General features: G+C 41.5%; 1 protein-coding gene across 2 annotated transcripts in view; it reads left to right on the forward strand.

Annotated features, from left to right (window-relative positions):
* The window catches only part of fzd6 (frizzled class receptor 6), a 31109-nt gene extending 17612 nt beyond the window's left edge, over positions 1–13497 (forward strand). The window contains exons 3-11 of one of the 2 annotated variants that reach the window (XM_063199816.1): positions 2720–2916; positions 3416–3940; positions 4691–4836; positions 5316–5467; positions 8048–8245; positions 9040–9188; positions 9577–9746; positions 11551–11842; positions 12587–13497. In XM_063199816.1, coding sequence (XP_063055886.1) covers positions 2720–2916; positions 3416–3940; positions 4691–4836; positions 5316–5467; positions 8048–8245; positions 9040–9188; positions 9577–9746; positions 11551–11842; positions 12587–12662 — 1905 coding nt within the window. In that variant the 3' untranslated portion in view covers positions 12663–13497. The remainder of the gene's footprint in view (positions 1–2719; positions 2917–3415; positions 3941–4690; positions 4837–5315; positions 5468–8047; positions 8246–9039; positions 9189–9576; positions 9747–11550; positions 11843–12586) is intronic. The other variant, XM_063199817.1, reaches the window with a different exon arrangement.
* Positions 13498–16357: the final 2860 nt, after the last annotated feature.

Consider the following 16357-nt stretch of genomic DNA (forward strand, 5'->3'; position numbering starts at 1 on the left):
ATTTTAAATAGGCCTAGGCCTACTTAACGTTACAAAAGACCAGTAGGCCTAATATGAAACTGAACAAAACTGAAAATATTTGTGAATAGCCTATGTAAATGAACTTGTCATAAGCAGCAATTGCTTGCGCTCTCGTCCCCACCGTCGTTGTCCCCAATCACGTTATGCTTATAATCACTTGACTCACGCTGGCTGCTGTGCTGTCGAGGAACGATTCTGTTTTGTTGTGGGCTATTTTTTACCAATATATCAGTGAACACAACAAAGGGCATTGCATTTGCAAAACCGTTTCATGCCCTTTGAGAAGTCAAGCCTAACAGTTTGGGACTCAATGGCATGCGCAGCATTGCATCACTTTCACTTTTACCTCTGCTGAAAAATGGTGGTGGATCTCCAAGTAGGCTACAGAGGGTCAAGTTAAACATTCCAGAGAACGATGGACTCGCCAGAAGTCCCAGTGAAAGTGCATGCAGGGCTTTATAACTGTTTTCATCACCGGCCAAAACGTGTAGCCCATATGAGCATCGTTGACAGCTGAGACCTCCGTTCTGCAGGCGATGTGGTGTTTTATAGATAACAATGTCGTCGTCTTTTATATTCACAAGAGCACCAAAATTAATATAATTTCTGAGCATTATTCAGCAAGCACCCTTCACAAAAGGAAATCTGTGAACTCCATCCTCGTTACATTGAATGATGATCATCAGCCGGACGGCGCGGGAGAACCAAAAAAAAAACCTAGGCTATGCCTTCTTTCGAAAGCGACCCCTCTCTCTGCTTTTATTTGTGTTGCTTTTGACAAGCTTGAAAATTAAACGCCGACACAGGCAGGCTATGTGTAGCAGACGACTCACATTAACCAGGATTTCAGTCAGTTCCTGTCGCGCAGCCTTGGGTGGACATGCCCAATTCCGCCCGCCTACTTATAGTTAATTATGTATCCACTTTTTTTTAAAGTCAGGAATGGATATCGACATGATACGAAGTTTGTATGCTTATAATTTGAAACGGTGATGACATTTAAAACAGAGTCAAACGGCCATAAACAGCATTGTAATGAAGGGTGTCGTAATGGCAGCATGAAAGAGATGGAACTTTTCACGACGACATTCTGGCTAAAAACTCGCCCAGGCAGCTTCCCTGCTTTGCCTAAGAACCAAAATTATAATATAAAAATGGAAATAATATAAAAACACCAGAGGACTGGAATGTGGCAGTGTCCTTTACTTTCAAGCGTGGGGAAGCACATTAAAAATCGCAACAAAAATCGCACCTTTCACTTCATGCCGCAACAAAATCGCAAAAACACAGTAAGAAGCTCCGCAACTTTTATCGCGATTTTCTGGAAATCCTCGTGCACCATCTGGCAATTCCGACCGCGATTTTTTGAGAAAATGCCCGCGATTTCCTGGTGGGACTGATTAGGCGCAAGGATGAAAAGTCACCAGTGGCACGGCACTTCCACGAAGCGGGCCATCCTGTGTCATCACTGGCATACACTGTCATTGAACAGATCACACCGACACGCAGGGGAGGGGATTTAGAAAAAAGATTACTGCAGAGGGAATGTTTCTGGATTTTTACTTTGAAAACTGTTTACCCATTAGGGATGAATGAAGAGCTTGTCTTATCATGTTTTCTATGAATTAACCTAACCACTGAGTATTTTTAAGTCTCTGTAGCCTATATAACCTGCATGTTATATAATATTAGATCTACATCCCGTTATCACTTGAATGTGTTTTTACTTATTTGTTCATCTGATTATTTATTTTGAATTATCCAGGTTGGATGCTGACGGGGTTTCACCTTGGGGGAGCACCTCACCTCACACGTCACACTATTTAAGACCGGAAAGCGCGCCACGCGCTTCCTACTGGAGACATTGATAATGGACTAGATCCGAAACGTTTGTAGCTCCAGATATTTTCCGTTGACTTCTTTTGTTAATTTGTCGGACACAATACACTTTTTGAACCTGCAAGCCTTGTGTGCGCCTCATCTTTTTGACTGTTCTAGTATCACTATTTTTGGTGAGCAGTCGCACCAAGCAACAAGCGATCCTAAGTTCAAGGCGCAGACGCCAACTTTCTTTGTTTCCTTACCACAAATGTATTGAGTGGCCACCATGTGATTGCCTGATCAGAAATTTGCCTCAATGTGCAGTTGTAACAGGTGTTCCTAATGTAGTGCCCGGTGAGTGTACGTTTATGTAAAGGTGGACGGGAGTGGTAGGAATGTTGGGGGAATGGAAGCGGATATACTTTATATTTTGTATTTATCATATGCGCTTATGAAAAGGTTGACGGGAGTGGTAGGAATGTTGGGGGACTGGAAGCGGATATAACTTACCTTAAGCAGTCAAAGGCGACTGCACAGGCAGTCTAGTTTAATGTTGTGATGATGATTTTATATGGTTGCTGTGATTTGTGTGCCTTGATTTGTGTGAACTGTTTCATTATGTTTTTATTTATGTGGTTTTCTTGTCCTGCTGTTATGTGTTGTGTGGATGGCCAGGTGGCATTCAATTTTCCCTTGGAGATGAATTAAGTCTCTTTCCCTCATTAATCCGGGGGATCACCATAAAAATGCCATAATGCCAAGAAATGTTTTATTTTTTTACATTTGTTTTTGGGTTCCATGTATATGTGGTGGTGTGGCCCATTAGCACCCTGCACCACAGCAATCACAAATTAACTGTTAGTATTTCCTCCCACAGCACTTCATGCCCCTGGCCAACCTTAAGTGCTCCCCAGACGCCCATCTCTTCCTGTGTCAAGCGTTTGTTCCAGAGTGCATTGAGCCTGCCCGCACGATATCACCCTGTCGGGAGCTGTGCGAAAGAGTCCACTCTGATTGTAAAGCCGACATGCAGGTCTTTGGGCTGAGCTGGCCGCCTGAGTTGCAGTGTGAGCTGTAAGTACAACTGGCCATATTACAGAAATACAATACAAAAAAATTATTTCTCCATCAATGTATTTTCTGTAAAAGAAATGTATTTTGTCATGTTTCAAAACCATTCTTTTACTATTCTTTTGCGTTTCTTGACTTTTCTTGTATTGTTTTCCTAAATATGATTTTCATACTGGTTGAATGTACGGCACTCCTCATAGGGTGTGCTACCAGGACAAATTTTTATCACATCCGTTCAACATTTTCTGTAAAATGCACTTCCATTACTTTGTCTAAAACCTGTATAATGAACACATGCTCCTTTGTATGCGGGTGAAGTTCTGATGACAAAATATTTCAACTCGCTGCAGCAGAAAATCTTAACCTTTCTGTATAGTACTGACAAATATGTACACTTGGTTAATTTTTTTGGTTTATTGCCCATTAGTGTGATGTGACTAATGACTTATTTCCCTTTTCTTATAACTTATTTCCCTCATTTCTTTTTTTCTCATTTCCTTAGGTTGCATTACTGCCAAAGCTCACCCGATGGGGCTATAGTGCCGCCTACAAAGCATGCAACCACACCCAAGAGCTCCCCACCAGCCAAGAAGCGCGACCTTGGTTTCTGGTGCCCGTTACAGCTCAAGACTCAGCCAGGCCAGGGCTCCTCGTTTCTGGGCGCCCAAGATTGCGCCCCGCCGTGTGAAAACATGTACTTGAAACCGCACGAGATCCACTTTGCCAAGACATTCATTGGCATCTGCTCCATCGTGTGCTTGTGTGCCACGCTTTTCACGTTCCTCACTTTCCTTATCGACGTGAAGCGCTTCCGTTATCCGGAGCGGCCGATCATCTTTTACGCCGTGTGCTACAGCTTCGTGTCCCTCATCTACTTCGTGGGTTTCCTCTTGGGCAACAAGGCTGCCTGCAAGCAGCCTGTCCACCCCGGAGGCGTCGCAACGGTGGTCCTCGGCGCTCAGGAAAACAAAGCGTGCACCTTGCTGTTCATGCTCCTCTACTTCTTCTCCACGGCTGGGATGGTGTGGTGAGTCTAGGGATGCAGATTATCGATTAATCCACAATTGTTAGTTGATTGACTTTATCGATCGACTTATTATTCATTGATAAGTGGCGTTTTTTTTACCCCCGTTTAAAAAAAAAATCAAATCTAAACATTAAATTTGCTGTTAAAAGGGAAGTCACTTGCACTCTAACCTTCTTGGTGCGTCCAGTCCAGGACGGTATACAATGTAGAGTAAACTGGTCCACTTCGGAAAGACTAGGCCAGGGATGACTGGAGCACTCAGATACTTTTTAGTAATTTATTGTGGTGCAAACATAATGACTGACATTTCGACGCCGTGTGCGTCTTCTTCAGTGTCACTGAAGAGGGGACCAGTTTACTCTACATTAAATTTGCTGTATTGAATGACCGACTTATAGTGCATTACTTAAGGCCCCCTCTGTTATGTCATAGTGGAGTAGTACTATGGTTATTAACCTTTCAATGACTATTAGTTACAGCGTGCCACTGGTGGTACGGCGATCATTATGGGACTACAATAAAAATAAGATAACATTTATTTTCTGTCATCATTTCTATTTATATTCTTTAATCCAAAGGTCATTGAAATGTTCCTACTCTTTACACTGCTTCACACCCACTTCATCATGCCTATTTCACCTGGGTCTCTCGGCAGTCGAGTTGGCGATTAATTGCAATTCATTTTTTTGTAATCAACAAACCTTCTAATCCACTTAAGTCGACTAATTGATTAATTGTTGACATCCCTAGGTGGGTCATCCTGACCATCACGTGGTTCCTGGCTGCGGGCCCCAAGTGGAGCTGTGAGGCCATCGAGAAGAAGGCGGTGTGGTTCCACACGGTGGCCTGGGGCCTACCAGGAAGCTTCACAGTCATCCTGCTGGCCCTGGACAAAGGTGCCTACTTTGGATTGATTTCAATCTTCAGAATACATTTTAGGGCTGTTTTGGATAGCATCAGGTACTGTACTGTATGTTTAAATGAATAACCTCAATTACTTTTTAAGACATTGGACTGCTATTTGTGGAAAGCATTCATTCCAGAGTGCCATGCTGCAACAAACAGATAAATAAAACTAAAAACATCAAATCAAATGTCAGCGAAGCAATGTGCTAGGGGGTAAAGTGCAGTAGTGTGCAGTCTTGTGAAGTTGATTCAAGTTGTGAATATCATGTAAAAAATATCATATATATATTTTTAAACTGCTCTTTTAATACACTACGATTTTAACATTTTGTACTGTTAAGTTTCCTTGGGTACCATGAAAGGCGCTACAAGTAAAATATGTTATTATTCTTCTAAAACTTTTCACCGGCAGTGTGCAGCATTGTGAATTTTCTCTTTCTTTTTTGTTTTCTTGGGACGATGTAATCAGTGGAGGGGGACGGCATCAGCGGTGTTTGTTTCGTAGGGCTCTACGACCTGCTCTCCCTGCGCTGGTTTGTTCTGGCTCCGCTCTGTATCGGCGTGCTGACGGGCCTGGCGTTCCTGCTCGCCGGCATCGTGTCCCTCAACCACGTCCGGCAGGTGATTCGCTGCATCATCTGACATCAAAACTGCCTTCACTTCACCTGTTAGGCATATTTCAGACCAGAGTGGGAAAGCGGTGCGGAACGGGAACTATTTTTACCGTTGGTGGCGAAAATGCATGGAAACGGATCTGCCCTTCCACACCAACACGGCAGGTAGTTGGGGGGTAGCAGTGGGGGACACAGGTCCGTGCCGTGCTGCATTTGGAAAATAGAACTTAAGCGGAATTTGGACGGCAGCGGGCGGCGGTATCCCATTGAAATGAATGACAAAGTAGCAAACTAGCATTGGTTGTTTGGGGGGGGGCAGGTAGAACGCACTGCCCGATACTAGGCAGAAAGACAGCCGTCTTCTCGCTGCCGTCCCGTCACGCTCTTGTGTGGATCTGGCCTTACTCCTTCACACTTGGCGTGGACCCAGTGGTTACATGTTCCACACTACATCTGACTCTCAGAGTCGTTGTTCTCGTAATACTCACAACAGATAGTGCAGTAGCTACTTGAAACACAAAGACGATATCTTGAAGCAGTTGCATGACTGCATAGTACCCAATCATACTTACAAATGCTGAAAAAACACTAGATATGTTTACATGTTTTATTTTTTATATAAATCCACTAAGAAACTACTGACTAAAATAACTACTCTATCAGAATAGAAATTGGCACATAAACACCCCAATCCAAATAAATATGTCTGAGTCAATTAAAATTCTAATCCGATTAAAAGGCCGGTATAGACCAGAGTATGTGAGCGGAGCTGAGAGTGGCTCAATTCCCGCTCTCCGCTCAGGTGGATGTTCACTCGTTCGCTCGGCCGCTCAAAGTTGCACCAGGAAGCTCCGCTCATGAAACGCTCTGCGCTCATCTTAATTTTCTTGCCGCTCCGTCTAAATCGCTCCTCGCTCGCTCAAGTTTTCAGAAGAAGACATTTTCTGACCCTTTTCCTTCATGTAATTATGCCAGGGCCCAAAATGGCCTACATCGCACTGTTTCCCAGCTGTGAACATAACACCTCGCCCCGCCTTTCCTATTTAATTATTAATTTATTTTACTAGACTAGATTAAAAAGGTCACTTCGCATACCATTGCAAATGAGATAATAGAATATAATCCATTTCCAAAAAAATACAGGCTCGATCACTTTAAACCCACTCTGTATTGTTAAGCATAGTTATGATGTTTTCTGATAAGTTTATCCCACTTTTAATCACACAATATGCAATACTTGTCTCGGTGACTCCGGGGTAAAATTGAAACATAGGCTACAACAGATTATATGCACAGTCTAGACTACAGCTCAGTCATCTACTGCTGATTGACTGATATTTTTTGACTGATAGTGTTTTATTGACTGGTTGAAGTAACATTGGCTGGAGGAAGAGAATCGAAATTAAGACCCGCGTGGGTAGGCTACAAGGTAGATTAGATTAGACTTCAGCAACTGCGCGCGTCAAAAGTTGCTTGAGAGTGGCACGAACCAACTTTGCCTTCATGCATCTGCGCCCGAGGTCTCCTCGCGAGCCACATTTGAAATAGCGCGATTACCTTCACTACATTGCAAGCACACACACACACACACACACACACACACCTCTTGAAGTGCCTCCCGCGCATAGGCATATAGGCGGTCTTTCGTCTTGTCTCGCGCAAAGGAATGGCACGAGACCGCATAGTGGACATGGTAGGCTTTAAAATTCGGTCAGTCGTCCTGGAAAAAGTCTAATTACAAGCACATGGCTTCTGTATGTTCCAGAGCGATATCGCAAGGACCATACGACGCAACCCCCACGTAATTTTTTTATGTTTGTGCATTTTCGGCCTTGAGTTCACAGTTTGCGCACACCTGAAGACTTATTCCGTTAAAGTAAGCCTACAACACATGATCAATTTTTATTCTTTCGTTTGCATGGTCTGGACCATATGGCGCAGGAACGGCCATCTCACTGACATCAAGTAGGAATTATTTACTAATATTTTCGTTCAAAATTTTAACAATAATGTGTCTATAGGGCGTCTACTGAAAAAGAATGATGGCAGTTGGAAATCCGACGGCAGCCTCCTGTCAACGTGTTCTTTTTAACTTAATAATCAAACTCCAAAGAAATAGTTCAAGGAAATTATTGGGTTATTGAGAAGTCAAAACTAAAGGTCTTTGGAGAAATGCTTCCCCAAAATGTTTAATCTAGAACTGGCAAAAGAGGAATGCTCACGTTTCGGTTTTGTTCCATCCTCCAGGTGTTTGGACCACCTCGTTGTGCTTTGTCATGCCCAGGCTTAAATAAATAATAAATAAATCAGCGCTCTAACCATATTTCTCCCGCTCCGCTCCCCTGCTCGCTTCTCGCTCCGCTTCGTTCACATGCTCTGGTATAGACATATGCACAGCACTACTATTCTGTTACAGCCAGGGTTCCATGACGTATGTTCAAATAGCCTGTCATATAAACACACTATTGACATCAGACTATCAAATTCATGTACAAACTGTGCTACGATCAGGGAAAAAAGTGTGTAAAAATAACTATTGTCAAATTCCAAAGGCATTGTTTGTGACAAATCAACCATGTTGCGGCAGGTGATCCAGCACGACGAGCAGAACCAAGAGAAGTTGAAGAAGTTCATGATCCGCATCGGCGTCTTCAGCGGCCTTTACCTGCTGCCGCTGCTCATCCTGCTGGGCTGCTATCTGTTCGAGCAGGGCAGACGCGAAGCCTGGGAGCACAGCTGGATCAATGCTCACTGTCGGGACTTCAGTATCCCCTGTTCCCATAAGGTAAGCTTTGATTGAGAACAACAACAGAAAATGGGGCGGTGGTAGCTCAGGTGGTTGAGGAGCCGTTCGGCAACTCTAAGGTTGCAGGTTCGAGCCCCGCTCGGCCTGACTCCATCGTTGTGTCCTTGAGCAAAATACTTAACCCCAAGTTGCTCCTGGTGGCAGGGTGGTACCCTGCGTGGCAGCCACGGCCACCGGTGTGTGAATGGGTGAATGTGAGGCATACAATGTAAAGCGCTTTGAGTGCTCGAAGGAGTGGAAAAGCGCTATATAATTGCAGTCCATTTACCATTTGAACTAAAAGGTTGGTAAGAAGATAAATAACATAACACATCAAAGTGTGGCATCCACACTACAAGTACACTGGTGATAATATTGGGATTTTTTAAATTGTAAACACTGTAACACATCACCAAGACTGTTGCAGTGTTGATTCCACATTTTGATGGTACATGGTTTCTATTTTTAACAACAAATAGCATTAAACCAACAAAAACTGAGCGCTTAATGCTCACTGTCAGGACTTCAGTATCCCCTGTTCCCCTAAGGTAGGCTTTGATGTTGTTAATAAGCACGTATTTATGATGCACAATTTTCAGTATTTTCAGTTAATAACATGGTGATTGTAGCATTGCCTGTTGGTTTGGATGAAAAAGTCTCAAGATGTTCAGGACTGGCAAGTAGTGTAGTGACTACTCTCATGAAAAAAGCAGTTTTTGAATACATTAAATGGGACATTTGCTCATCAATATTGTTAATAACAATTAATTTTGTGTCCTTTTTTTTCCCTGTAGACAGCAGATTTTGATTGGCCCGACCTGTCTTTATTTCTAATAAAATACCTGATGACCCTGGTGGTTGGTATATCTGCTGTCTTCTGGGTGAGCAGTAAGAAGACCTGCTCTGAATGGGCCTTCTTCTTCAAACGGACTCACAAGAAAGAGTACGTATAAACCTTCCTTATCTATATATGTATATTTTTCATATAGGAAGACACATTTGCACTAAATGATGCAAGGGGATTTTTAGTGGTCTTTTCTGGTCACTCTGGGCATGAGAAGTTCAGAAGTCCATCAGGGCAAAGTTGTCTTTTTCACATGGCATGAACTGCCTGCCATCCCATTAGTTGCTCTTTACTGATATTATATTTATCTGATTCACTTTGTCTTGCCACTTGCCCAGCGCTTTGTTCTTCATAGAAGGGCCATTAGTGACAGTTGCAGATTTCTCAGGGAGACATGCACAGTTTTTCTTTAAAATATGAATAATATCTGATTCATTTCAGGGTATTATGTTGTCATTTTGCTTTGTTTTTTTGTCCTCAACAATAGTGCGATTACCGAGAGCCGCAGAGTTCTGCAGGAGTCTTGTGAGTTCTTCCTGAGGCACAACAACCGCGACCATCACAAGAAGAAACAGTACCTGGCCAGCTCCCATAAGCTCAAGGTCATCTCCAAGTCCATGGGCACAAGCACTGGTGAGACCATTCCTGCATCCACAGGTATGTTGGCTAATGCACTTGGGGGTGGGTATTGGCAAAGGGTTCACGATTTTAATGCACATCACAATACACATGCCACGATGATATTCTATATGGCATAAGATCGCCACTTCTCCAGTAATCCTACCTCTGACTAGTAATGCACTGCGGCTTGGTCATTGCCATTCTGGTAACAGCAAATTTATAACGCTGTCTGGTTTAAAGCTTTGAAAAGTCGCCTGACAACTGAACATTTAATTTCAGGTTTATTTTTAAATATTGAGTCGAATCCTGCCACTTTTAGGCAGCCCTGCGCAGGTGTTTTTTTTTTTTTTTTTACATTTCCCACAGTATATCTGAGTGATATCTGAAAATGTAGGGAAAATACAGCCGCGGAAAAAATTGAGACCACTTCGACTTTTTCAGCTTTTCTGATTTTGCTATGGATTGGTATGTGTTTGAGTAAAACAAACATTGTTCTGTCATTCTACAAACTACCAACAACATTTCCTCCGAATCTTGAAATAAGATATTGTCATTAAGATCATTTATTTGCAGAAAATGGTCAAAATAACACATAAGATGCAATGTTTCCTAATCTCAAAAAAAAAGGCGAAGAAAACAAGATGATATTAACTTTAAAGCAACATAATCGTAATTTATTAACTTAGGAAGGGTTCAGAAATCAATATTTGGAGGAACAAGCCTGATTTGTAGTCACAGCTTTCCTGCGTTTTGGTATGCGTTCCATTACTCCTTCACATTATTTATTCCATTTCCGAACTCTTCGCAAGTTAACACAGTACTATTGTACATTGTTTTTAAGTTGATATCACCTTGTTTTCTTTGCCTTTTTTGGGATTTGGAAACATTCCATTTTATTACATTACATTACATGACATTGCATTTGGCAGACGCTTTATAACCAAAGCGACTTACATAATCAGCCAACATCACAAGCAAATACAAAGTGCACAGGAAATATACAGAACAACAAGTGCAGTTGCAAAGAGGGGTTAGTTTTTTTATTATTAATAAAGAACACACACACACACACACACACACACACACACACACACACACACACACACACACACTAAACTAAACATCATGGCAATAGTCTGCCATGGGGCTAGGCCAGCTCAAGCATTAGTTTTCTCGAAAGAGGAAGGTCTTTACTTGTTTCTTGAAGGCTCTAAGAGATGTGCTTAGTCTTGCTGCCACTGGGAGTGGGAGACCGATCCACCACTTGGGTACAACAACGGAGAACAGTCTTGACTGGGAGTACCTAGAGCAACTGGATGGCAGAGCCAGACGGCTTGTGCTGGATGAGCGCAGTTCTCTTCCAGTAACATAAGGCGTTAGTAGGTCCTTCGGATAAGCTGGGGCCGTTCCTGCGATGGTTTTGTAGGCAAGGGGTAGGCAAAGGGGTAGGCAAAGGGGTAGGCAAAGGGGTAGGCAAGGGTCAAAGCCTTGTGCTTGGTCCATTCCATTTTATGTGTTATTTTGACCATTTGAGATTTTCTGCAAATAAATGACCTAAATGACAATATTTTCTTTCGAAATTCAGAGGAAATGTTTTTGGTAGTTTATAGAATCAAATAACAGTGTTTGTTTTACTCAAACCCATACCTATCCAAAGCAAAATCAGAAAAACTGAAAATTTCAAAGTGGTCTCTCAATTTTTGCCGCGGCTGTATATACCACTCTTTTCCCACCCTTACTCTACTTCTACTCTGCTCTACTCTACCCCCCTACCCCTACTCGAATCTCCTCTTCCTCCTCCTCCTCCTATTCTACTCTCCTACTTAACTCTGCTCCATAGATGGCCATGTTGGAGAAGTGGTTCCAGTTGCCCACAGCAGTGCTGTTGAAAACCACCACAGCAGGACGCAGACCTCTTACTCTGGGACGCTCAGCTCCTCTGAGATGTCGGGAAGAGACCAGGCTGAGAGACGCGCTGCCACATCCAAGAGGGTTGGGAGAGGCCCTGTGGTGGGACAGGCCCCCACCGCAACAGCCACTGCTCCTCCATTCCAGTCGGAGAAGTATGCCAAAAGTGTAGGCTCGAGCAGAAGTAAGCTGTCCGAAAATGTCCAAAAGATTCCAGTTGAAAGGTATGTAGAGGTGTTTACATAACTATTACTTTTTGTTTCTCATGATGTGTGATCCAAAATTAGGTGCAGATTTTTAATGTGTGTATCTCACTTTCTGAAAGCTCAACAGATGATGTGTTAAAATGAGTCTATGCACATTTTGGAAATAATGTGTGTGCTTATTGAAATGTTGTTCAAAATGTTACTTTTTAGAAAGGGTATATTTATTTAGGCCCTCAATATGCCGCGAGCCTGAAACGGCACAGCATGTGATTGACGGCAGTGGACCAACACGCACAGTATGGGCGTTATCATCTAGGAGGCAGAGAGAGCATTGCAGTCAGGAAATTGGAAACAGACTGTAAGGAAAACAAAACAAAAAAGACAATACTGCTGCTCCTACATTCACACACGTCTATCAAAGTACAACGGGGAAGTATGATTGCACAAATGTTTGTAATTTCGGACAGACTCAATGAGTCAATGCCATCATCATTTTCATGAAACTGTGCATGGAACTGTGCAGCTTTTTAGTTCATGCAGAAAACGTGCCTGCGCACGCGTATCCTGCAGCAAGCGTATCGAGGGCCTTATCCTGCAAACTGGTGTGTGTGTGTGTGTGTGTGTGTGTGTGTGTGTGTGTGTGTGTGTGTGTGTGTGTGTGTGTGTGTGTGTGTGTGTGTGTGTGTGTGTGTGTGTGTGTGTGTGGTGGTTGTTGTTGATGATTGTTTTTTGTACATAATGACTTCATGCCCTTCTTCACAGCAGCAGTGATAGTCCTGCTCCACGAAGTCATGATCAAAAGAGCAGTTGCTCCACGCTACCAAAGCCAGCTTCCTGAACACCGACAGCACTGTCTTGGCATCTTCATCCTCAGCACCCTCCCAAACTCTGCATTGACATGCTGGGACTGAATGTCACTGCTGATGTACTTATCGTCACGACTACTGATCTCTGCAAGATGACATGGCTCATCTGTGGAGCTTTTGTTTAGTTAAGTTTGTAAGACCACTAGTGCCTTCTCACAGCAATTATTGTTATAAAGTATACATGCATACATACATACATGCATACATACATACATACATACATACATACATACATGCATACATACATACATACAGCTCCAGACCACTTTATTAGAATAGCGTGAAAAAGTTGATTTATTTCCATAATTCCATCAATAATGTTAAACTGTCATGGATTGTAGATTCATGGCCCAGTTGTTTAACTATTCCAATCATTCATTTTTTTCTTTTTACAGATTTTGGCCTTCCAGCTCAAAAAACCCATGAATTGGGGAATTCGCATCATTAGAATATTGTAATAAAATCACAATTTTCATCATCAAAATTCGGGTCACATCAAATCAGTTGAAATTTGGTACTTTCTACATAACATGCAATGTTCAATACTTGGTTAGGACTCTCTCTGTCTTAATGAATGCCATGATGCGTTTAACATTGAAGGCAATGGCAGAAACTGTGCATGGGAGTTATGGAAGCCCATATATCCTTGATGCTTTGCTGTCAGCTGTTCTTGTTTGTTGACCTGGTGACACACACTTCACTCTTCAAAATACCCCGTAGATTTCCATGCCATGTTTTGGTGTTAACTCACCAGTTTAATTCCAACTCACCAGAAATAAAACCCCATTCATTTTCAATGGGGTTTCATTTCTGATGATTTAGAATTAAACTGGTGAGTTAGCGCCAAAACGTGGCATGGAAATCTACAGGGTATATTGAAGAGTGAAGTGTGGGACACCAGGTAAACAAACAAGAACAGCTGACAGCAAAGCATCAAGGATATCCCCAATATTTTTTTGAGCTGGAAGACCAAAATATGTAAAAAGAAGAAAAAAAAATGAATGATTGGAATAGTTAAAAAACTGGGCCATGAATCTACAATCCATGACAGTTTAACATTATTGATGGAATTATGGAAATAAATCAACTTTTTCACGCTATCTATCTATCTATCTATCTATATATATATATATATATATATATATATATATATATATATATATATATATATATATATATATATATATATATATAGTAATACATTCATGATTAAGTTTTCTTTTGGTCATTTCCAAACTTTTGTAATGTCTTAAATAGAGAGACCTGTTTTTTCCCCCATGTTGGACATGATGTAATATGTCTTTTTAATGTTTTTAATAAAATAAAGCCTTTCTTTCAAACACATGGCCATGGTCAGCTTTTTCAAGGAGTATGAATTCAAATCTACTTCCATACACCTCTTGTGCCAGATTCTTGCAGCATTTAATCATAATTATGGATACTCTGAAAATCAATTCACTGGCTGTTCGGCAATGCACCTACATACATCAGTAATTTGTTGGGTTCAAAGCCAGTTCAAAGCTTCATCACTTCATCACTCTTGCAGCAGTTAGTAAACTATTGTGATCTCTGTTGGACCAACGATTTGTCAGCCTCATTCGACTTGTCGAATTGGATGCAGTTGCATGCAATCTGACATGCTTTCTGGAATCAAAATGTTACATTGTAGATATTGAGTCAGAAATGTAACCATCGTGCCCTACCCAACATATGGTTCAGAAGTATCGTAAACAAAAGCTCATGTGATTTCGAACACGCATAACTTGGCCCTGTCCATCATATCCAGTTTTCTGATTGGTTGGAAGTTGGAACATTCTCCTCATGGTCGTTCCTCGGTTTATTAAATGGAGGGGTACCCATACTTTTACTTGAGTATGAGATTCCAGTAGGCCTACTCAAAATGAGCATTTTTTTTAAAGACAGTATGTTTATTTAAGTTTTCTACAAAGTTATATAAGATTAGACAAGTAAAAAAAAAGATTAGGAAATGAGTTACAGGAAAATTGAAATGGAATATAGAAACAAACACAAAACAGACAGGGTGTACAAACTAAGCCAATTACTTTTCTTGACTAGTGTAAAGACAACATTAACAGCAAAAAGAAAACAAAAAGAAAGAGGTGGTTAGCATATCACATAATTTCAAGGTCCCCTTCAAAGTCTTCAAGATGGTCTAAGAATGTCTGCCATATCTTATAAAATCCTCTCCGATTGCCAGACAGACTGTACCCGATTTTCTCCATATGCAATAGAGGCGTGAGTTCAGACAGCCAAGTCTTGAAGAGGGGCACTGCCTCTGATTTCCAAAGCATTAAAATGAGTCTTTTTGCTATCACCTTTCCATACATTATGGTGTGCTGCACACGCATGCTTTGAGGCAACAGAGACATTAAGTAGCCAAACAGTGCCACCTGTGGGTCAGGTTTGAAATCAGTTGTACATGTCAGAAAACCATTGGAATACACTGCACCAGAAGTCATACAGTTTTGGACATGACCAGAAAAGGTGGGCTAGGGAGGGTACCATCTGCAGACTTACATCTCTGACACAAAGGGGAAACAGTTGGATATATTTTATGCAGTTTAGTTTTAGAGTAATGGAGTCTATGTATGACCTTAAACTGAATGAGGTGGTGTCTAGCATTGATGGAGCAGTATTGTATTCTGCTGAGACATTCCCCTCAGACAATATCATCAATCTGGATATTCAACTCCTCTTCCCATGCATTCTTCAAAGACTGGGTGACAGTCTACTTGTTCAGAGAATATCTTAACAAAGTTTGAAATAAGGCCTTTTGACAACGCCAAGCAAGAGATTATGATCCTTACTTTCCTCAGGAAGGTTTTCAAAAATAATCTATGTTCTGGCGTACATAGTTCCTAACCTGAAGGTAGGCCTACCTAAAATGTGATTTTATAACAATATTCTAATGCTGCGAATTCCCCAATTCATGGTTTTTTTAAGATGGAAGGCCAACGTATATAAAAAGAAAAAAATTAATGATTGGAATAGTTAAAAAACTGGGCCATGAATCTACAATCCATGACAGTTTAACATTATTGATGGAATTATGGAAATAAATCAACTTTTTCATGCTATTCTAATAAAAAGGCCTGGAGCTGTAAATGGCATGACTATGGAGTCCAACAACTTAAAGAAAGACTTGGTTAAAAAAATTGGAAGGTTTTGAAACAAATAGGCCTAGAGAAATCTTGACAGAGAGCCCATCATTAGGCCTATAGCATTTATACGGCCCACCATTGAAATAGGGAGTGTGCGCCACTTCCCAATGTCCCCTTTAAGTTTTTCCACCTTTTCATGGAAATTCAATAAAAAAATATTTTTGGGTCTTTTTGAAGGGTTACACCAACTAAATGGGAGACTATGCAAAAACTCTGGTTTGGTGTTTTTCCCAAGAGGCATGAACTCACTTTTTTGCCATTTGTCGCACAGAAATGTCCCCAAAATAGCCTACTTCAATGAGAACAGAATAGGAATGGACAACTCAGGCTAAAATGAACAATTTTATCCTCAAAAACCACAAATATAAATTTAATTGGCGGCCTGTGTTTCTATTGCTTTGGAATACTGTAAGGACGGAGGACTACACGAGTCAAAGGATTATATTTATTTGCGTGAAGCTCGGGTGAAAAATGTCATCTCGCGC

Source organism: Engraulis encrasicolus, chromosome 5 (assembly GCF_034702125.1).
Source record: "Engraulis encrasicolus isolate BLACKSEA-1 chromosome 5, IST_EnEncr_1.0, whole genome shotgun sequence".
NCBI lineage: Eukaryota > Metazoa > Chordata > Actinopteri > Clupeiformes > Engraulidae > Engraulis > Engraulis encrasicolus.